Source organism: Polyodon spathula, chromosome 16 (assembly GCF_017654505.1).
Source record: "Polyodon spathula isolate WHYD16114869_AA chromosome 16, ASM1765450v1, whole genome shotgun sequence".
Taxonomy (NCBI): domain Eukaryota; kingdom Metazoa; phylum Chordata; class Actinopteri; order Acipenseriformes; family Polyodontidae; genus Polyodon; species Polyodon spathula.
Window position 1 is genome coordinate 38,048,490 of NC_054549.1, and position 23,572 is coordinate 38,072,061.

The window sequence follows — 23,572 nt, forward strand, 5'->3', positions numbered from 1 at the left end:
CAACTCTGTGCTTCAAACTGCAAACAGCAGAGTCTCACATACAAGGCAATGCGTTGAAAGTATGGTCCTCCCTAACCGTTTCAACATTTTATTCAAGCCAGCTTTTCTTTTGAACAACCAAACCCTGAAGGTACTTTACCACCTCTAGTTCAGACTCAGACAAGTCAAACAAACTGCAATAGAATTCTCTTTTAAGCTGTTTTTCTCCCACTGAAGTACAAATGCAATTCATGTCTCTTAGTAATTCAAAGGCAGGCCCCAAAGATGACTGCAGTATTCTCCTGTTGAAATATGGAATTAATACTTCCTTAACAAGCATGTTTAATGCTTCTGTACTGACTAGTCGTTCTAAACAGATGGTAACAAGCAGTTGCCAGCTGCCAGCTCGCTAGTCCATCCACAAAGCAGCACAGTCTGCAGCAGTGACAATAAAGACTCCTGTTCCACAGCAGTTTCATGTGCTCCAGTTTTAACTGCCAGCTTGATTAGCCGCACGGTGTACAGGTACATTATTTTATAGTAAAAACCAGGAATGGATCAAACTGCTATGCAATGGCAGTCTTATTGCCACCCCTCCTGCAGTCTTGGACAACTGTAAAGTAAAAAAATAAAATGAACAAAATCAGGTCATGCAAGTCACTGCATGAAGAGATGCCACAGCAAGTGGAGCTGAAAGCTGTTTGAAAGCAGTTCAAACAGCCAATGGAACAGAATGGAAATTGGGAATAACCCAATTCCTAACAGCAGGCACCAGCAGGAGTATAAATATCTCTGAATGAACGCAGGGAGGGCATCAGTTGTCAGTGTTTGTCTCTTGATAGCAGCACCTGCTCATGGCCGGAGTGTTTTAAACTTCAGACACAAGCTGCTACTGATGAAGATGCAGCTGCTGACTCACTCTTGTAGTAAACAAGAGCGGACGGGCGTGAAGTTAAACTGGGGTGTGGGGTTCTACTGTATTACTTCATGATATACGCGCCCCAATGTCTGCTGCACGCTGCACGCTGAAAAGCGATTCAGGGTACACTGTCCTTGATTGAGCTGAAGATATGGCAATGGCAACTCAAGACCTGCACAGCAGCAAGGCAGCTCAATTTAAAAACCTTATGAGGTCAGAATGAAGCGGGCGCTGAATCCAATCGCAAGAACAGGCTCCAGTCACAATACTTTAAGGCCTGTTTTGTTTTATTTATTTGTTTTGTTAACGAGAATTTGGAAACAATTCCGTAAGTTCTTTGGAAAGAATGAAAATAACAGTTTTGGTCAATTGTGAGCATGATTGAATTAATGAAGAACCCGGCCTCAGAAAACGTTCCTACCAAAATATTCCTTAAAAAGACTTAAGTTCTGTGATTAGGGTCCCGTGAATGTGAGGGTACAGCAACACTGCATTTTGTGATTAGGGTCCTGTGAATGTGAGGGTACAGCAACACTGCATTTTGTGATTAGGGTCCCGTGAATGTGAGGGTACAGCAACACTGCATTTTGTGATTAGGGTCCCGTGAATGTGAGGGTACAGCAACACTGCATTTTGTGATTAGGGTCCCGTGAATGTGAGGGTACAGCAACACTGCATTTTGTGATTAGGGTCCCGTGAATGTGAGGGTACAGCAACACTGCATTTTGTGATTAGGGTCCCGTGAATGTGAGGGTACAGCAACACTGCATTTTGTGATTAGGGTCCCGTGAATGTGAGGGTACAGCAACACTGCATTTTGTGATTAGGGTCCCGTGAATGTGAGGGTACAGCAACACTGCATTTTGTGATTAGGGTCCCGTGAATGTGAGGGTACAGCAACATTGCATTTTGTGATTAGGGTCCCGTGAATGTGAGGGTACAGCAACACTGCATTTTGTGATTAGGGTCCCGTGAATGTGAGGGTACAGCAACACTGCATTTTGTGATTAGGGTCCCGTGAATGTGAGGGTACAGCAACACTGCATTTTGTGATTAGGGTTCCTCTGAATGTGAGGGTACAGCAACACTGCATTTTGTGATTAGGGTCCCGTGAATGTGAGGGTACAGCAACATTGCATTTTGTGATTAGGGTCCTGTGAATGTGAGGGTACAGCAACACTGCATTTTGTGATTAGGGTCCCGTGAATGTGAGGGTACAGCAACACTGCATTTTGTGATTAGGGTCCTGTGAATGTGAGGGTACAGCAACACTGCATTTTGTGATTAGGGTCCCGTGAATGTGAGGGTACAGCAACACTGCATTTTGTGATTAGGGTCCCGTGAATGTGAGGGTACAGCAACACTGCATTTTGTGATTAGGGTCCCGTGAATGTGAGGGTACAGCAACACTGCATTTTGTGATTAGGGTCCCGTGAATGTGAGGGTACAGCAACACTGCATTTTGTGATTAGGGTCCCGTGAGTCACATTTATAGAAGGATTACGTTAAAAAAATAAATAAAAATAAAAATAAAAAAAAAAATAAAAATAACAATAAAATAAAAAATGACAATTTGTAAAAACACAATTTTTTTGCATAAACTTTATTGAAACCCTTTTATATAATGGAAGTACACGTAGTCAAGACCTCTCGTTAAGATCCCCCCCCCCCCCCCCAGTACTGCAGGGTTCATCCCAGTTCAGAAATGCAGAACCATGTTCCTCATCTATTTTAATAGTCTAAACAGCGACAGATCCAATCACTGCAGCCCCACTTATCTCTATAGAGATCCTGCTGCTGTTTTCTCGCTGCTTGAGTTTGGCTTTTCACCTAAATACCTTAAAGCACAGTTAAGCAAACTACTTCAAAGTAACCCTGTCCCGCGATATCAAGCAGCACCGCTGTTTACATGACATTAAAACAGACTCACTTCAAAGTAACCCTGTCCCGCGATATCAAGCAGCACCGCTGTTTACATGACATTAAAACAGACTCACTTCAAAGTAACCCTGTCCCGCGATATCAAGCAGCACCGCTGTTTCCATGACATTAAAACAGACTCACTTCAAAGACATGAAAAAGATGGTCCCTTTATAAATAAGGTTTTGTCTAACTTAACCTCTTTTTAAACTCAGGTCAGGTTAGTTGTGGTCCACAACACACATTTAGAAATAATATGTTATATCTGCAAATACAATTCACGACCCGTCCCCCTCACGATAATGTCAGCCAGTCAAACTGTAACCTGGTTCAGTTTTCACAGAACAGGACCGCGCTGGTCAACGCAAGGGGGCTTTGACAGTATATTACTGTAGAAGAGATTCCCTGTGGACTTTTAGCATTAGATTATATAAAAGAACCCAGACGAGTCGAGGTTACGAGGAGACAAAAGAGAACGCACCCAACAAGAATCTGTGTTCCTGTCTCTCGCCTCGCTTCACAGTGTTAAAATGTTCCTGAAAAATCCTCTTTGATTTTGATCATATTGGTTTTTTAAATGACATATATATGTTTTTTTAAACATGTTAAATAAATAGTATTTACAAAGCATATGAAACTAATAATAATAACAATAATAATAACTCTGATTTATGTTAATGTTTTTCTTTAAATTATTTCTGGTGCAAAAAAAGGCAACACGTTATGATAATTCATCATGTTGTATGAACACTAAACAAAGCAAGCCTGTAAACTCGCTTTGTTAATAGATTTATTATCGCAGCAACAGGAAGCCACAGGGATTCTAATGGTCTTAATTCTTTGCTCTCTCAGAACCAGCGGTGAATTTCAGCTCCTTCAGGTTCCATCAGGTTAATGGTGAGGCACTTCAAAATAATAATAATAATAATAATAATAATAATAATAATAATAATAATAATATAATAATAGCAGGTAAGTTTCTAAGATACTATGTATGCGTGCTTTACAGCTAGGTCCCTGAAAAAATCTGAAGACATTCAGTTGGTAAAAACAAGTCAGTAATATTGTTAGATAAGCGCTTTGTTGCTGTTCTCAGTGCCTAATGAGAGCTGAACATTCCCGTTGATCTAAATGTACTGGTTACAGCAGTTTGTGTTAGCGCTACAATGCAACAGAAGTACCTTTAAGAAATGAAGTCAAGCCGTACTGTAACAAGTATTCAGTGTGCTGAGTTTTAGTCTTTCCAGCCCCAGCAGACCAGTGGGAGTTACTCAGCCTCGCTTCAGCCAGCTCAGTATGCTTTTGCTGGAAAGCCATTGAAACAAGCTCTGAAAAGCGCGATTTCTCCTCTGCTGGTCACACTGAGAAGACAAAGCATTTTACCTGCTTCAGACATGTTCTTCTCACCATGTGTGGGGCTGCAGGAGTGCCACAGCTCTTCTTATGCACACACAGGACCCCTGTCCACATGTGCTTCATCATCATCACCGTCACCAAACAAAACTGGAGCAACCACAACGAATATATATTGAATATATGTCTTTAACTTGCCCTTCCTTTCTGTTGTGGAAAAGAAATAAAACACCTTCACAGATTAAAAGAAAAACAACAGAGGACTCCAATAACACGGTAATAAAGCTGTCCTGCGACTCTAAAGCTTTGCTCTCTGAAACAAGGGCAGTGATCCGACAATGCAGTTTGATACCTGGTTTACTAACCCTTTAAAAAGCAGCCCTATTGTGACAGAATGGTAATGGTACATAGACTAGAGGATGGGAAAGCAAGAACAAACATTATAAAGTTGTAGAGGAGATATATATATATTTACAGTCTTTTTAATTTCAACGCTGGGTTGACGTGTGAAAATCCCTGGCGTCGACTGCCGACCTCTCTTTGATACTCCTTGCTCTGTCCGTTAGTTTCCCTGGAAGGGGCGTAGTTTAGTGGGGTTCTGAGAGCCCACTGGACCGGTCCAGTGGAGCAGTCTCCTCTCGGGATGGCAGCACTGGGCTGAGGGGCGGGTCATACCGGCAGCCCGAGCCGGTGCTTCTTCTTCTTGAGGGGTTTGGAATTCGTCAGCCTCCTCAGATCATCTTCTCCATCAGAGTCATCCATCTCATCATCAGCGGAGATCAGGATCTGACACACAGACACACAGACAGCTGCTTAAAACCATCCCATGCTTGGAGACAATGTGCAGGACTACACTACAATGTTTCTACTGCAATGTGTGTGCGTGGAGACCAGGGCTGGAAGGAAGACTCGTATTGCACAGCAGTTTCACGCATTCCAGAGCTGACTACAAGTCTGACTGGCCACAGTGTAAATGCAACAAGCTCAGGTGTGTCTTGCTAAACACAGATAACCCTCTGTGCAACGGGAGTCTCATTTCCATTCCTGTAACAGAATGAACCGTGCCCCCGGCTAAGAGCAAGGGAACCCCCCTGGATCCCTACGGTTAGAAGCCTGGCCGGTGTGCGGGTGCAGGAGTCTCCCCGGGCTGCTCACCTCTGACTCGGACTCCTCGTGAGAGTGAGCCCGCCGATAACGGACCTTTCTGCTGCTGTGAGAATCGTCCCCTCTCTCCTCCTCCAGCTTGGCTTTCGTCTTCCCCTTCTTCATGAGGAAGTTATCAACCACCCAGAACATCAGCGCCTGGTAGGGCCACAGAGAACAGGGTTACTGCCCTGACAGACATGCATGCAAATACAGAGTCACATCATGATACATTCATCCGCAGACAGACCATAACCAGGACCTCTTCACTGTCATGTATCCACTGTTTAGGGGCGGTGCACTTACATTGACAAAGAAGGGAACTATCAACATAACAATGGCCAGTTCCAGCTGGGGGTTCTCAATGGGATTCAGGAGCGCAAGCTGCAGAAAAAACACAGAAACAGGATTGCATAGGGAAATGAACCATAATTAGGAACACATCTTATTAAAGTTCACCACAGTAAATCTGCACAGTAATATTGTAGTCACCCCCCACCTCATGCTTTTACCATAGCACACCATGGTCTGGTATGCTTTTATAATATGCTTTACCATTTCTCTGGTGCTTTACAAAGCTAACCTATGCATTACCGTGCGTTACTGCACTTTGCTATTCTTTTACAATGGGAAACTTGTCTAAGGGTCATGTCAGAGTTACATGTATATTTTGCAAGTTCAGGGTGCACACAGCCTCCTGCTAAGTCCCTGTATACTGTGTCACTGATCCAGGAGCACTGACCTTCTTCCACTGAGGTAAGAGCAAGACCAGGATGATCACGACCTTCTCAAACATCATGATGAGGATGTAGAGAGCGCACTGGCCCACCCAGGCACTGCACTGCAGGGGCTCTCCTGAAACACACACAGCCCACAGTCAAACAGCGCCTCACATGATACACTTACCATGAAATAACAGGGGATGGAAATGAGACTCCCCTTGCAGGTTTGAACACGTGCTTGATTAGCACCAGTGTACAGGTAAGAAGCTCAGGTGTGTCTTATTAAACTCACAGTAAAACCAGGAAGGAAGTGCTCTGCAATGGGAGTCTTACTGCCATCCCTGAAGAATCATTGGCAACAAGGATACGATGGTTTAATTGAATGTCCTGGATCTAAAGTAAGAGTACGTTCACCAGTTCTGCCCTCATTCTGTCTGAAACTGTTTACAGCTGCACCATTTAGTAAAGAGCCCAATAACAATGATGTCACTTCTATCACTTTCAGAAATTTGACAGAAGTTGGACTGAGAGCTACTGGAATACCCCCGCTATTTGGGGGGAGAAAAAAGGACTGAATTACAGGGTGTAAAAAAAAAAAAAAAGAAAAAAATAACCCTGATGAATTTCAAATGTGCCAGACGAAGCAGGACCGCTGTGTTATACAAACACAGTTCAGTTTGGATACGTAACCACCCCTCCCCTCGCTTACTGTTAGGACAGTCCCATTGCTGCACTGTTAACCTGGCAGAGCTACAGCACTCCTTATATAGGAGCGAATCATTTCAATTCACTGTGGAGCAGGGAACACTGGCCCCCATCCAAGACACTGCCTTTATAATGAACAGACTTCATCACACTCGCTTCCAATGCAAACACTCTCACTGTGCCAATGTCCATAGAAGACACTCCCATCCCTGAAGGATTAGGAGTTACCAGGTTCCTGCAATGAGGGAGTAGTTACTGGGAAGAGTTTGATTCTTCAGCTTGTGAAGTTTCAGTCCTGTGCGCCAGACCCCAGACCCCCAGCTCAAAACACCCCCTCTGTGCCTTCTCATAAAAAGCTACTGGTGAACTGCGGGACTTCACGGAAACGTAACTGCCCACCGCCCCCCTTCAAACAGAAACACAATCTGTGCAGAATGAAGAGGGCTTAGTCAGCATTGAGATGTGGGGGGGTTCTTGACTTCTTGTTATGGACGTTCAATCTCTCTTTTTTTTTATTAGAATACACTATAAATTCATAAACTCTCAAATAAATAAATGTATTTATTGTCTCTCTCTATCGTACAGAGAATTAAAAACCAAGAGACTCAGGATCCAACAGGATCCTCATCAATCACTAGAAATACTTCATGATGTAGAAAAGTAATTGAGAAAGTGAAACTCAGTGTTTTAATAATTAGCTACATCATAACAGTCTGACAGCAAAGCTTTTTAATATAACAGCACGCTACCCTGCATAGCTAGAACACTTCACCCCAATAAAAAGCTACATTGCACTCCAGGGCCCTCACCGTGAAGCTCTTATAAACACTGGCTGTACCTATTAAGGAAGTCTTCAGTGAGCACATTCCGTCAGACTGCTATTTCAGTGAGGATGGCACCTCTTGTAACATGAACAGGTCAGGTGATGCTGTGGAAGAAACCCAAGCCTCTCACTCATCTACAGACGAGACAAGGGGCTTCTGTCATCCTTTCTAAATATCACTGGAGCACAGAGCCAGGCTGCGTTTCAGAGCTCTCATCCTGCATGCTGGCTGCTTCCAAACATGAGAAGAGTTTCAGGTCTCATCCCTAACTATCAAACACTCAACACAGCTACATTTAAGAACGTTCAGCGTCTACAAATCAGAAAGTCCAGAATGTTGCCACTGAAGTTTCTTTTAGCCTTTCTGAAAATGTCACGCTGACTCCAGAAGCATTCAAAGGGAGAATGTGAAGTGAGGCTGGTAAGGGTATAGCGACACCTAGTGGTTTGTATGTCAGTTCTTATACGATCAGTCAATGCAAGGAGACATGTCTTGTTGATGCCAGTTAATGAATTCAGTCCCAGGTGTAATGCATCCACAAACACAAACAATATTTCTGAGGAAATACTTTTGAGTTAATAAGGCAGTGACTCTACAGTGAGCAGATTAAACCGGCCGTGCACATAGTCGTTTCAAAATGTTCATCTGCTTTTTCAACAAAGAGGTGCACCTGCTTTAGTGTTTATTTACTGTCATCTTGTGGTTCTTGACAGAAGGAGGAGTGTGTTTATAGTTGATATGAATACAGACCCTCCCTTTATCTCATCATAAATAGCCATTTGATCTTACAAGTGGCCCCTCAGGTCCAGCACACACCGTGATATCAGATGGTATTGCAGCCTGCATGTCGTGATGCGTACCGCGCCGTGATATCAGATGGTATTGCAGCCTGCATGTCGTGATGCGTACCGCGCCGTGATATCAGATGGTATTGCAGCCTGCATGTCGTGATGCGTACCGCGCCGTGATATCAGATGGTATTGCAGCCTGCATGTCGTGATGCGTACCGCGCCGTGATATCAGATGGTATTGCAGCCTGCATGTCGTGATGCGTACCGCGCCGTGATATCAGATGGTATTGCAGCCTGCATGTCGTGATGCGTACCGCGCCGTGATATCAGCGCATGGTTCCAACCCTGCTTTCAGATGTGTTTGAAACAGTGTGAGTTCCGCAGGGTCTCTGGAGTGTAAGGTGTGGTTCTTACCATACTCCCCGAAGCGCAGAGCGTCCCACTGCTGCCACTCCACGAGCCACGAGACCACACGCACCCCCGTGTAGATCACCAGCATCCCCAGCGTGGCGTCCAGCAGGAAATTGATGAGGTACCTGCAGCCAGAGAGGAGAGGGGAGAGAGGAGCACCACGTCACTGCACCTGCACCAGGTTACAACAAGGAAACACTCCCCTACTGTGCAGAAAACCTTAGTCTGGACCTTCCTGGAATATTATACGTGTGCAACACAACTCCAGCATTCACTTGAAAACATTACTGAATGCAAACCCCTTACACTGAGCACATGCTTCTGGATCTACCCTGAGGGTAACACCTACGTGCCACATGCACATTTTAACCCATGCAAACAGCTGCCCCTCCACCCAGCGCTAGTAAAATGAAATCACTTACAGGGAGCAGGGGTCCTCTTCAGTGAGGTCTGATAAATAAACGTTTGCAAAGTGAATGAACAGCATCCCAATAGCCTGCTTGGAAGTGTCCAAAAACCTGTGAGAGAAGCAGGCTTAGTGACAGGTCTTCAACATGAGTGAGAATGACAGGACTCATCATCTTATTGTAGAAGCCCCATCCCCTGTACCACACACACACACACGCTGACACGCACACATGCACGCGCACAGACAGACGCACACACACAGCAATAACAAAACACGAGACTCTACATTGATTTACACTGATGTCTGTATCATTAAAAAACAAACAAACAGGATCCTCCCCAGCACTTGAAACAGGTTTTAGACACTACACTGTGTTTGTTTCTGTTCCTCTGTGGTAATGTAACCCTACATACAAGTCTCAGTTTACAAGACCCTGCTTTCCAGACTGGGTGCCCGTTGTTCTCAGTTCCTGTTTCGTTCAGCGTTCCTCCCTGTTGAAACGCCAGCTGGGTTTCTGTAAACATAACTGCGGATCTAAACCAATGGGGTGAAGCGTGGAGGAGCTGCGACACTCCACTACCATGGTACCAGAGCCACAGGTTCCAACACGAAAGAAGCCAGGCTCTCAACCCTCAGTACTGCATGCATTGACATACATAGGTAGGCTTTATCGTGAGACAGAGCAAACACAGCGCTTTCAACTCGTGGCTTCTCCCAAACTCACAGAAACGATTCTAGTTTGGGATGAGTTCACCAATCCTGTTCAATTCTACCTAGGACCCTTGAGCATGGTGATATGAGGATGTTAAAATGCTAAATGTATTTCAGTAGAAGAGCGAGCAGCAGTGATCATGTTACCATATCCTCCACGGCCGTCTCTCATGCTTCGGTTCCCGGAAGCGCTTCACTGCAACAGAAGGAGACATTTGAATTAGCAACACAACACAATAGAAACAGGTCCGGTCTGCGCTACTGTACGCTAACCAATATGAAGGCAATGGAACTGGTACAGCCTCATGTTGCAGAGTGAGCGAGCCAGCCAAGGAAAAGTCCACCTTAAGCAGGACTGCAGAGCCTGCTCTTCTCTGCAGGCAGGTTCAATCACTTCTTTAAAATCCAGGGGTCCCAGAGCAGACGCTGGTGAGCTGCCAGCCCCGGGGAGAACAAAGGCCAGGTCTGCAGGTCGAGCGCCTGGACAGTAGGGGCCGCTCAAGCACAGTGCGGAGAAACAGTTCCTGACCATTTTGCCTCCCGGGGTCAAAGCAACACTCCCTGCGGAATTCCCAGCAAGGGCCAGCAACTTGGCACAGCCAGGATACAAACCTGCGCTCCCCTGACTGTATGACTCATCCTCCACACTACAACTCAGGGACCCCAGGAATATGGATTTAAAACCTTGCCCTCCACTCCTTTAAAGTATAGTTAGGAACCAAAAGAAAACAATGCATTATTTATCTTCTAATATTCAATAATAAAGCAATTTAAAACTGATCCATTTGTTACAAGTCAGGATTGTAATCAGTATGAGTGAGTAGTGTGGCCTGCCTGCACAAGACCTTAATTAACCTTGAAGGATATTAACTCCAGCAAATGAGTCCCTGGCTTGCTGACGTGACCACAAACAAGAAACCATTAGCTTTATCAGCCCAATATAGTCCTGCATGAAGAACAGGGAGCTCCCTGAAGGCAAGACACATTCTAATACACTGAGATGTGTAGACTGAACAAAACAAGAGAAAAAAAAAAACCTTGATACCATACTGTAAATGTCAGGACAGTGCTGAATGTGCACTAGACCATGCAAACAACGGAGCACGCTATACATTACAAAAAGAGATAGAAACACGTTATTTTTCTTTTTTTATGATTAAGCGCCTTTAGATTTATACAGAGATTACTTGGTATCAGAGGTCAGCAAAAATTAAGAATACACTGTGAACATTGCTAGAGCTGCAGTTACTCTGTGATCATTGCTAGAGCTGCAGTTACTCTGTGATCATTGCTAGAGCTGCAGTTACTCTGTGAACACTGCTAGAGAGCTGCAGTTACTCTGTGAACACTGCTAGAGAGCTGCAGTTACTCTGTGATCATTGCTAGAGAGCTGCAGATACTCTGTGAACACTGCTAGAGAGCTGCAGTTACTCTGTGATCATTGCTAGAGAGCTGCAGTTACTCTGTGAACACTGCTAGAGAGCTGCAGTTACTCTGTGATCATTGCTAGAGAGCTGCAGTTACTCTGTGATCATTGCTAGAGCTGCAGTTACTCTGTGATCATTGCTAGAGCTGCAGTTACTCTGTGAACACTGCTAGAGAGCTGCAGTTACTCTGTGAACACTGCTAGAGAGCTGCAGTTACTCTGTGAACACTGCTAGAGAGCTGCAGTTACTCTGTGAACACTGCTAGAGAGCTGCAGTTACTCTGTGAACACTGCTAGAGAGCTGCAGTTACTCTGTGATCATTGCTAGAGAGCTGCAGTTACTCTGTGAACACTGCTAGAGAGCTGCAGTTACTCTGTGAACACTGCTAGAGAGCTGCAGTTACTCTGTGAACACTGCTAGAGAGCTGCAGTTACTCTGTGATCATTGCTAGAGAGCTGCAGTTACTCTGTGATCATTGCTAGAGAGCTGCAGTTACTCTGTGAACACTGCTAGAGAGCTGCAGTTACTCTGTGAACACTGCTAGAGAGCTGCAGTTACTCTGTGATCATTGCTAGAGCTGCAGTTACTCTGTGAACACTGCTAGAGAGCTGCAGTTACTCTGTGAACACTGCTAGAGAGCTGCAGTTACTCTGTGATCATTGCTAGAGAGCTGCAGTTACTCTGTGAACACTGCTAGAGAGCTGCAGTTACTCTGTGAACACTGCTAGAGAGCTGCAGTTACTCTGTGATCATTGCTAGAGAGCTGCAGTTACTCTGTGATCATTGCTAGAGAGCTGCAGTTACTCTGTGATCACTGCTAGAGAGCTGCAGTTACTCTGTGATCATTGCTAGAGAGCTGCAGTTACTCTGTGATCATTGCTAGAGAGCTGCAGTTACTCTGTGATCACTGCTAGAGCTGCAGTTACTCTGTGAACACTGCTAGAGAGCTGCAGTTACTCTGTGATCATTGCTAGAGCTGCAGTTACTCTGTGATCATTGCTAGAGCTGCAGTTACTCTGTGAACACTGCTAGAGAGCGGCAGTTACTCTGTGATCATTGCTAGAGCTGCAGTTACTCTGTAATCATTGCTAGAGCTGCAGTTACTCTGTGATCATTGCTAGAGCGCTGCAGTTCCTCTGTGATCATTGCTAGAGAGCTGCAGTTACTCTGTGATCACTGCTAGAGCTGCAGTTACTCTGTGATCACTGCTAGAGCTGCAGTTCCTCTGTGAATGAGTTGAATAACCCGGATGCCCCTGACAGGGAGAGTGGGAGTGGGTTACAGTCGTCCTCATGAGTACAATAACCACAGCACTCCAGGAAGGTGGAGTGTTATGGTTAAATAACAAGTACAATAAAGCATGTTTCACTGTAAATAAACAGCTGAACTCAGGGAGCTGCCTTCCTTGTATCGAGCTGTGCATCTGCTTCGCACCTCAGTGTGATTTTGTAAGTGTGTGATTCTCACAGTCACTGGAGTTGAAGAACATGAAAGCAAGGCAGGTGCTGTCTTTGCAATTGATTACCCCCCTCAAAGCACAGATTATAGTCTTGTTGTTAAATATCCCTGAAGTATGACACCGGTCTGGTTAACACACACCCTGACAGCTGAACAAACAAGATCCCCAGGCTTGTGCTGAATTCATGTCAGAACAATATTTCATGAGCGCCCCCTCCCCCTAGTTTTTTTTTTTTAGAGGAATAGCATTGAGTAATTACTGTGCATGCGTTCCATGCCTGCTCTAGATGCTTTTCAGTCCGATTATTTCACTAACCCATCCTCACTCCAAACCCATCACAGAGGTGGTTTGTTTTTAACTTTGAATCAACAAGAGGTTTCTTACTGACTGTACACTACGGCTTTCACTGAACTGCCTTCAGTTTTTTTGCAGCAGCAAATGACTTTTTAATGATGACAGAGTCAGTGCCAGTGAAGAAACAGGTCAGTACAATTCGAGGGAGTTCCATCACTGCCTGTGACAGCGTAAAACACCACCGGAGATCAGAATCTTCATGAAGTCATGACATCACGTTTCTGTGACGTCACCTCTGCAGTACAAACAGATTGCTGGGGGTCACAAACACTCCTGCCTAGTCATTCTGCAAACACCAATAGACTTCATAGCAAACGCATGGCATGCTCTTATAAAGCACAATAAAATCAAATGCTTATTCAGGGATAACGAGACATTCAGCTGACTGAGCACTTGGGGTGAAGACAGTCACACCTAGCACCATAAACCAGCAACACTGTTTGTACCTGACTTACCTACCGAGCTACTTATTCACAGGTTGTCATATCATGGGCATCGTTAAACTAGTCTCCACATGCTCACACATTTGAACAACGTAGCAATGAAACTCACTGTAACCTTCATCACATCTTGCACATCTAGCAGCAGCTCGGCCTGCACACATATTTCAAGGCTCTTGACTTTTCTGTAAAGGTGTGTGTATATATATATATATATATATATATATATATATATATATATATATATATATATATATATATATATATATATATATATATATAAAACCAGTTCATTAAGAGCAGCAGCAGAAGTGTACTGAAGTGTGGTGCTCTGACATTTCACGAGGCTCGGGGTTAGGGCTCACGTGTGTCTAGTAACTGCAAAGCGTTCACTGGAAATGAACTCTTTCAACACGATTAGCAAGAAAGAAAGGCTTGAGTTACTTTGACTTGCAGGAGAATGGAACTGAAATTGCTTTAACTTTTCCAACTTTTCCTGTTCAATATTAGCCATGAGCATCTGTGCTATAAGGCAGAGCTTGGGTTTGAACTCTCATTATCCCATTTAAAAAAAAAAAAAGAAGAATCATGACAAATGATTATTGATGCACTGTGCAAGAGCCAGCTTAGGAAGCAGAGTCACTACTGAAAAGAAAGAGGCACAAACAGCTCTTAAATGACAAAAAAAAATCATTTGAACGTTCATCTGCCACAAGGTCTTAACACAGTACAGGAGGAAAACTGAGTGTACATCAGGATGCACTGGACTGTTTCAATTCATTAGCAGTCAGAGTCCTGGTTCGCTTGTAGAAGATACCTGCTCAGCATAAACACAGAAGAGACTTTAAACAACACTGCTCCTCAACACAAGCAATGAGACTGATATTAGTGTGAATCACAAACTGAACTGCAAGGCATGACTACAACAGAGTTACACAGTGTACTCAGGGGGGGCTGCATTGCATTAGCCATGACTCGAAATACATGGGCATGGTGTCCTGAACACACACAGCTCACAGACCTGGGGCCAGCGCAATGCCATCAGCTCCTTCTCTTGTATTGCCTTTGCTGGTCTGATAATCACTGCACTGTGACATGGCTTCAGCACTGCTAAATGTAGTACTGTAGGCTCCACATACATTAGGATATCACCAGCTCTAGAGGCAGTATTTATGAGAAACGGTTTACTGGGCTGTAGCTGTGCACAGACCTGTAGGCTACCATGCTCGCCTGTACACTGCAAGAGCACTGTTTATACACACAGTCTCCTAATAATTGTGCAGCCAGCTCTTTCACGAGATGGGTCTGGCAGTGTAACTCAACACCAGCCCCATTCGCATGGTGTTTGCATACTAATGCACCAAGCCAGCTGAAAGGGTTTCGGTGCATTAGCTTACAATGGAGCTCAGTGACTGCTCATTGCTCTGGGACTGGCTCCTGAAATCTGTCCCTCATTAAACTTTGATAAGCAGAGTAAACAGAATAATGTAAACCCTTATCACGATGTCCACAGAGAATCTATGGCTCGGCTCTCTGTGTTCATCACCAGCCTTGAGAGAGACTCTGATTCTATTAGATTGTGTTTTTGGTATATATATATATATATATATATATATATATATATATATATATATATATATATATATATATATATATATATATATATATATATTTTAATGGTACAGTTCCAGAGCCCTGAGAATTTGCTGAGGAATTTCTTCAGGCTACTAGGAGAGACCTGAAGGTGCTACAAGAACAGAACGATAACACAGAAACATCCATCAAGTGAACTGGGAATGAAACTGCAAAGACAAAACAGGAACGCATGGAACAAACTACAGTCCTCTCTACAGATCTCAATAAAACCCACTTGCTTTTATCCCACCACTGCCTTCACTTCAATTCTAGATTGATTTAGTAATGCATATTAAAAACTGATATCTAAGGGTAAAGAGAGACGTGGCACAGGCTGCCTTAGGCAGGTCTGCACCCATGTGTTAGTGAATTGCAGAGCTGTAAGGGTACTGTATGAAGGAAAGTGAACTCCTTGTCAATAAGCGTACACACCTCACCAAACAGGCTGTCAACAGAGTAAAGAACTTGAGAAACGGGACTCCCACTGCACAGCACGCTGAGCCACTGCAGGTTTTACCAGGAGAATATGATGCTTTTTGGACTCTGGAGACCTCTTGCTTGTTTAGTTTACTGGAATCCAGATTTAGTTTCTTTAACACAAAAAAAGGATTTTTAAAGTTTCAGTTGCTTCCTGGTGTCAAATCCCTTCCTGGGTTGCAGGTCAACAGCACAGCAGCAATCCCACCATGTGACCTCCAGCACAGGATGTGATTCAGTATCAGGATTTACAGTGTTGATTTTTTCAAACCTCATGAAAAAACTGAAAAAACAAATGGGCTGGTCGCAACAATACTGTAACTCTAACAACAGGTAAGAAATTCCATTTCAATTCTGTTTTAGCAAGAAGGGTGGATGTAGCTCATCCTGTAGTTGCAACTATATTTCAAAATACATTAACTTGACTGACATTTTAGAATAATAAATTAAATAGAACCCTATCTTACCAAGCAGAATTCACACAGTCATTTTTGCAAATGCTTCCCACACCCTAACCCAGCTGCATTTCCTAATTGTGATATTTGGTTATTATAAAGTACTGCACGCCACAGATCCGCGTTTCCAGTGTACAGTATCACAGCACTTACGCATCAATGTACTGAACGCCACGACTGCCAGCAGCCCCTGCAGAAAGATCCCAAAGCTGTCCATCAGGGCTCCGTTCTCACAGCCCCGGTCGCTTGCCGTGGGGGTCAGGCTTGCCGATGAGGACACGGTGTTGTTTCTGGACGGAGCAGAGATGACAGCGCTCCTGATATCGTGGATCAGTGCCATTGCTGAAAAGACGCAAGCAGCAAACCAAAAACCAGAGACACCGAGCTTGCGCTTCAAAGTGATGCGAGATTCTTCAGAGCGCACTACAGCTGCAGCACTGTACATACGAATAGGATGTCCGGGGGTAAGACTGCTGGAGATCTACAACTATGAGAAGAGTTTGGGTTTAAATGAATAGCAGCTCAGTCCATCCTGGCCTCTCCCAGCATCACCGCCACAACGAGAAGGGTGCAAAGCCGGCAGTGCTAATCAACACTTATATATTTATTTTACAATAAAAAAAAATAATATATATATATATATATATATATATATATATATATTTTTTTTTTCAAAGCTAGTCCTAGGGTAGCATTGTGAAATCGACGTGTTTGTTACATGTGTAATTTCTGCTTTCCGTTATTAACTATTTGGCTTGGAGTTTAAAAACACATCATCTCGCTTTTCTGCCGTCATGGTTATTATTAGCTACTTATTCTGTTTTTGGCTGAATCACCAATATAGAAAACTAACAATAAAAAAACAAAACACTTTTTAGTCGAGTCAGTTTTACACCCCCTTCTTTTGAACCCGTGATGTTGGATAGTTGAATGTCCTAATCACATCATATCCGTGATGCTGGACAGTTGAGATGTCCCACTCGCATTAAATCGGCAAATGATTTGCTTCCTAGACCACTGATTGCCAAGGCTGTGCTGTTTTCGGTGCATATATTTATTTTCGTCCGATTCTGTGCAAACCGTCCATTCATAAATCTAACCCTGCAGAGCCACGCACGGCTCTTCTTGTTTCGCATCAATGTGTATTCCTTTGCGATGATATACGCAGATCCGCTTCACAACTGCATGTTACACAGCGGTACTAAACACGTTTTCCTCGCTGTCATTCCCAGATTCTCTCTCACAGGCAGGCAGGCAGTCTCGTTGTTACGGATTTGTTGTAAACAGGACTTTCGCTTGTTGTATTACTAAGTTCATGACCTGTGACCACCCGAACTCTACAGACGTTGCAATACAGTATAGATAATCACAACACTATCACCTGTACACAAATAAACAGGTACACTGGCTTCTATAGTACACCCCACAGCCCCCCCACAGCCCCCCCGCAGCCTCTCTGCCCACTCAGTGGTTTCCAGTGCACTCTGGGAGATGTAGTCCAACACACGGACGCCTTCCTGTATCTGCAGATACGTCTGCGCTGTACTACACTCCCCACATTCCATTGCGATATCAATTCCGTGGCTCGTAGAGCTACGAGAGTGAAAACAATTTATAGTTCCGCGGCTACGTTACTGACTCGATTCAAAAATATAATTCCCCGATAGTAACCCCCCCCCTCTAAAAAATATATATATTTAAAAAAAATCACAAAATCATATTTACTAAAAACAAATAAAAAATGAAAAAGTATTATACTGTAATATGCAACGGATACATTTGATTATTTTGTTGAGCCAGTTCTGATTCTGTTGGTATCCTGAGGTCTTTTTTTGTGTGTACACCCTTGCGTTGTGTCTTGAGCACACAATGAGAAGTTATTCCACATGCTGTAAACGATGCACTTTACAAGAATACCAGCTGAACACAGAGCAGTTTGTATGAATGCAAATCCAAGAGGCAGGCCGCTCTCAGCTGGTCTACTTCCAGACAGGGGCAATTTCACTGTCTCTTGTAATGAATGCATGCAAAGAGAGTCCTCACTATATAGAGAAAGAAATGCACAAGCTTGTCATCTTTATTACTAGGTGTTAATCTTCCTGTTTCCTCTCTTGCCCGCCCAGAGTGTGTCTAAAAGGAAGAGCTGTGCTAACGGCAGCCTGGAACTTCACAGGAACCCCCTGCACTGCACAGTGCCGGAGATCTGCTTTTCAGCCCTGTCACAGCAATACCCTTTTCTAAACAAGTTTCACCCCTATGGCTGTAAACTCAACAAGCAATGAGCAGCTTTCTGTTACCAGAATCGGGTCACTATATGTGCTGAAGTCACGTGCGTCTGCCAGCGTGTCACCGAGGACACTTTGGCACGCTCTAACATTTCAATTTCAGAGAGCTTCCCACAGTTAGAAGTGTCAGGCACTGCCAGGTTCTATTAGGAATGATGATTCAAACATTATTTTAGAATCTAGGCTTTAAACATTCAATATATTTTACTGATTTGTTTTTTACTAGCAAGCAGTTCAGAGCTCTTATTAGTTCTGCATTAGTCCAGGGACTGGGCATTTTAATGTGTTTTAAGTCTCTCTCTCTCTCTCGCTCTCATTTGCCAATGTAGTGTCAAAAGAAAGGTTATCGTCTCTGGAGTATTATTTCAGCACATTTTTTTTTATCTCGGTGGATGTGGCCTTGCTCTTGTAATATGGATTTCAAGAAGGCTGCCATGGTGCGCAGCGCAAGTAGAGACATGAAAAAGGCTGCACTAATGTTTAATGTCTGTTCTTTCATAGCCAGTCAAGTTTTCAAGCTCCAGTGCTCGCAAGCCTGCAGTCCCAACTACAGCTCCTCAGGTTTCTAAAGGCCCAGACAGAGATCAATTACAACGATGAGAAAAAAGGATTCCTAACGGGGTTCTGTGGTGCGAAGGTCACTTTTTTCCCCCTTCTTTGCTTCATTTTGCTACTGCTAGACTATACTGCTACAGTGATTGAAACTGGCTGCAGTGGAAACGCATGGCTGCGGAGAGACTGATGTCTCCCCTCCCCTCACAGCTGTGCAAAACTACAGTCCAGAACAAAATCAGCACAGGGGTCTGCAGGGCTGAAAGGCAGCTTGCCATCGACAGCTGTAACTGTGAGGAGCTCAATCCGCAGCTCCCATCCTTTCAACACTCAAGAGTACAAACCATAAGCAGCGTGATGAGGCAGTGCTGATACTGACACTCTCCCTCCTTATAACAAGACACTGACAATGCATAAGAAACCAGCGCTCTCGTCTGGGATGTGCATCTACGCAAATAATACACTGAAACCCTCCGAGCACAAAGGCCTGTCCTTCAATACATCAGCAGCTCTACTGTGCTCTTTTGTTTACATGGATTTAACCCTAAACCAGAATTAGATACGAACAGTTAAACAGACACATTGTTTCAGGCAACGCCTTCATCAAGGAGTGTGAAGACTTTAAGAATCTGGTCAAAAATGAAAAACTGTGTTCACCTGGTGAAACAGTCAACACGGGAAGAAATAACTGCAGTGACAATGTCTGGCCACTGGTGGCACTATTGTCTGTGTAAAAGCCTCAGAACAGTAATATAATATCTTTATATAGCGCCTTTCATAGTGGACCACCATCACAAAGCGCTTTACAGAGGCAGGCTGTGAACTGAGCGTTATATGCAGTCACTTAAAATAAGATATTGATTTAACATCTCATCCACAGGACGGAGCACAAGGAGGTGAAGTGACTTGCTCAGGGTCACACACAGTGAGTCAGTCAGTGGCAGGGGTGGGATTTGAACCGGTGACCTTCTGGTGACAAGCCCTGAACTTTAACCACAGGACCCAGGTAATTGTATTAAATGCAGACAGTCGCTACAGTGCCCAGAGCCCAGCGATGGGCAGCCACAAGTGTTTACACTGCACTGTGGAATTGAGATTCGTTTACTAATGGAAAGCACTGTGTAAACTTATACATGCACATGAATATGAACCCCCATAAATAAACACACAGTCAAACACACAGCTTTGTTTTCACAATTCTTTAAAATAGTTACTCATATTCCACAAACGTATGTACAATTTTATTTACATGAAAGCGAGCCCGTCGTTCACTGATGCATTACTTAGAGTATCAATAGGGATTTGCACATGTAAACATATTGAGAGCCCAATACCAATACAGATGAGCAATGCTGATCCATCAGAGAGCATCTATGTACATCCACCAGATAATAAAGATCAAATACTGACCAAAAAAACAACATTACCATACGAGTTTGAAAGGAGATAAACCTTTTCATTTATTAATATATATACACACACCATTTAACTCTTGTCAAAAGTATGCAAGACAGATGCAAGTGTTTGCACAGTAGTAAGTGTACATTGTATGCCAGTTTCTTTCACATTCCAGCTTTCCGAATCCACTTCCTTATGCAAATAACTGCTGTACACAGTCTTTACACAAAACACATGCTGCAGTCCTTTAGAAAGAGATGGAGGGCTGTTTAGGGTGGCTTTTGTGATTGGTTACAGAATTTCCCAATAAATTAAAATTGAAATGTGTTTTAGGAGTTTAACTCCTAGTATACCCTGGTAAAATCACAACACTGTGTGGTAAAGCACAGCACAAGCAGCACAGTCAAACCCCTGTAAACAATGGGAAATGCACAGCACAAGCAGCAGAGTCAAACCCCTGTAAACAATGGGAAATGCACAGCACAAGCAGCAGAGTCAAACCCCTGTCAAACCCCTGTGTAAACAATGGGAAATGCACAGCACAAGCAGCAGTCAAACCCCTGTAAACAATGGGAAATGCACAGCACAAGCAGAGTCAAACCCCTGTAAACAATGGGAAATGCACAGCACAAGCAGCAGTCAAACCCCTGTAAACAATGGGAAATGCACAGCACAAGCAGCAGAGTCAAACCCCTGTAAACAATGGGAAATGCACAGCACAAGCAGAGTCAAACCCCTGTAAACAATGGGAAATGCACAGCACAAGCAGCACACCCCTGTCAAACCCCTGTAAACAATGGGAAATGCACAGCACAAGCAGCAGTCAAACCCCTGTAAACAATGGGAAATGCACAGCACAAGCAGCAGTCAAACCCCTGTAAACAATGGGAAATGCACAGCACAAGCAGCACAGTCAAACCCCTGTAAACAATGGGAAATGCACAGCACAAGCAGAGTCAAACCCCTGTAAACAATGGGAAATGCACAGCACAAGCAGCACAGTCAAACCCCTGTAAACAATGGGAAATGCACAGCACAAGCAGCACAGTCAAACCCCTGTAAACAATGGGAAATGCACAGCACAAGCAGCACAGTCAAACCCCTGTAAACAATGGGAAATGCACAGCACAAGCAGAGTCAAACCCCTGTAAACAATGGGAAATGCACAGCACAAGCAGCACAGTCAAACCCCTGTAAACAATGGGAAATGCACAGCACAAGCAGAGTCAAACCCCTGTAAACAATGGGAAATGCACAGCACAAGCAGAGTCAAACCCCTGTAAACAATGGGAAATGCACAGCAAAAGCAGCACAGTCAAACCCCTGTAAACAATGGGAAATGCACAGCACAAGCAGCACAGTCAAACCCCTGTAAACAATGGGAAATGCACAGCACAAGCAGCACAGTCAAACCCCTGTAAACAATGGGAAATGCACAGCACAAGCAGCACAGTCAAACCCCTGTAAACAATGGGAAATGCACAGCACAAGCAGAGTCAAACCCCTGTAAACAATGGGAAATGCACAGCACAAGCAGAGTCAAACCCCTGTAAACAATGGGAAATGCACAGCACAAGCAGCGCAGTCAAACCCCTGTAAACAATGGGAAATGCACAGCACAAGCAGAGTCAAACCCCTGTAAACAATGGGAAATGCACAGCACAAGCAGCACAGTCAAACCCCTGTAAACAATGGGAAATGCACAGCACAAGCAGCACAGTCAAACCCCTGTAAACAATGGGAAATGCACAGCACAAGCAGCACAGTCAAACCCCTGTAAACAATGGGAAATGCACAGCACAAGCAGCAGTCAAACCCCTGTAAACAATGGGAAATGCACAGCACAAGCAGAGTCAAACCCCTGTAAACAATGGGAAATGCACAGCAAAAGCAGCACAGTCAAACCCCTGTAAACAATGGGAAATGCACAGCACAAGCAGCAGAGTCAAACCCCTGTAAACAATGGGAAATGCACAGCACAAGCAGCACAGTCAAACCCCTGTAAACAATGGGAAATGCACAGCACAAGCAGCAGTCAAACCCCTGTAAACAATGGGAAATGCACAGCACAAGCAGCACAGTCAAACCCCTGTAAACAATGGGAAATGCACAGCACAAGCAGAGTCAAACCCCTGTAAACAATGGGAAATGCACAGCACAAGCAGAGTCGGCTGCACAATAACTGGTAAACATCACCCTGTTATCAAACGGTATTGCAAGTGCACTTTTGTTCATGTCACACAATGTAGAAATGACTGGATCAGAAAGATATCATGCAAAAGGAAACCAATGCACAATTACTCACACACTGTAGTGTACAGAGTGTCTGTCTCCTTCCTGTAATAGTTAACTTGATGGGGTCCCAGAGTGTTTAATGTAATATGGGTTAAATAACCCTTTTGTTTTCCAGTTGATTCAGAATTGAAAGAATATTCAAACCCAGCACTTCATTATATTGATCGACCTGAGCTGTGTTTTCTGGGTCCAGTTATTATTTACAAAGATAAACTACCACTACAAAATCCACCACTGCTCAGCTACAGGCAGCTGACTTGAGCAAAACCAAATGCTGCTCAGTATGAACCTTCTATCATGTAGAAGTCTTTGTATTTCATTTGATTTTCTACCCTGTTTAGTTTTAAGACAGCATTGAGACACCAGCAAATCCCAGGCCTCAATGTGGTTCCTTTCAGTTCGGTCATGATTTCCTCATCTTCACCCCTCCTCGGACCAGCAATGATTGGGTCCGAGAAGCAAAAGGCGGCCTCTCATTGGCTCGGCCGCTTTTCAGATCTGCTACTGATTGGTCCAGCAGCGGACCAGGCTTTTCTCATTGGCTCAGAACCTTGAGTCTCCGACTGAAGTGCAGCGAATTGGAGACAAGCCACAGAGCTGAATCTTTGGAAACCTTTTTTTGATTTATTAATTTATTTTATAAACCGTAATAAAAAAAAGAAAGGTTATGCTTACTATTTTCAAAGGGTCTTAATTTACAAGCTTAACAACAGCTTTATTTAGTTTTGTTGTTGTATTTAGTTCAGCACTTATTACCCGAATGTTCAGTTCGACTGAACTCGGATTATAAATCCAACTCTGAGGCTCGTTCTGCAGCTCTTTCAAAGCAATTTCAAAAACACCCCAAGTTCGTATTACAAGGGGATCGCTACCAGAAGACTACAAACTGAACTGGCAAAACAGGTGCA

At 43.9% G+C, this 23,572-nt stretch overlaps 1 protein-coding gene across 1 annotated transcript; it reads right to left on the reverse strand.

Moving 5' to 3' along the window:
• Positions 1–3,839: 3,839 nt before the first annotated feature.
• Positions 3,840–16,735, reverse strand: LOC121328881 (store-operated calcium entry regulator STIMATE-like). The gene is made up of 8 exons (XM_041274014.1): positions 16,288–16,735; positions 10,035–10,083; positions 9,190–9,285; positions 8,771–8,892; positions 6,057–6,169; positions 5,621–5,698; positions 5,327–5,473; positions 3,840–4,957 (listed from the first exon to the last, which is right to left on the reverse strand). The coding sequence occupies exons 1-8, from the start codon at positions 16,577–16,579 to the stop codon at positions 4,841–4,843; spliced, it is 1,014 nt and encodes a 337-aa protein (XP_041129948.1). The 5' UTR covers positions 16,580–16,735; the 3' UTR covers positions 3,840–4,840.
• Between the last annotated feature and the right edge of the window lie 6,837 nt (positions 16,736–23,572).

Bases quoted from the DNA above. Each gene is read 5' to 3' on its own strand.
- LOC121328881 (XM_041274014.1), bottom strand. From the start codon at position 16,579: ATGTACAGTGCTGCAGCTGTAGTGCGCTCTGAAGAATCTCGCATCACT. The intron at 10,084-16,287 runs GTAAGTGCTGTG...CTTCTGTTGCAG, and splicing joins GGCGTTCAGTACATTGATGC to TGAAGCGCTTCCGGGAACCG. The intron at 9,286-10,034 runs GTAACATGATCA...CTTCTCTCACAG, and splicing joins AGACGGCCGTGGAGGATATG to GTTTTTGGACACTTCCAAGC.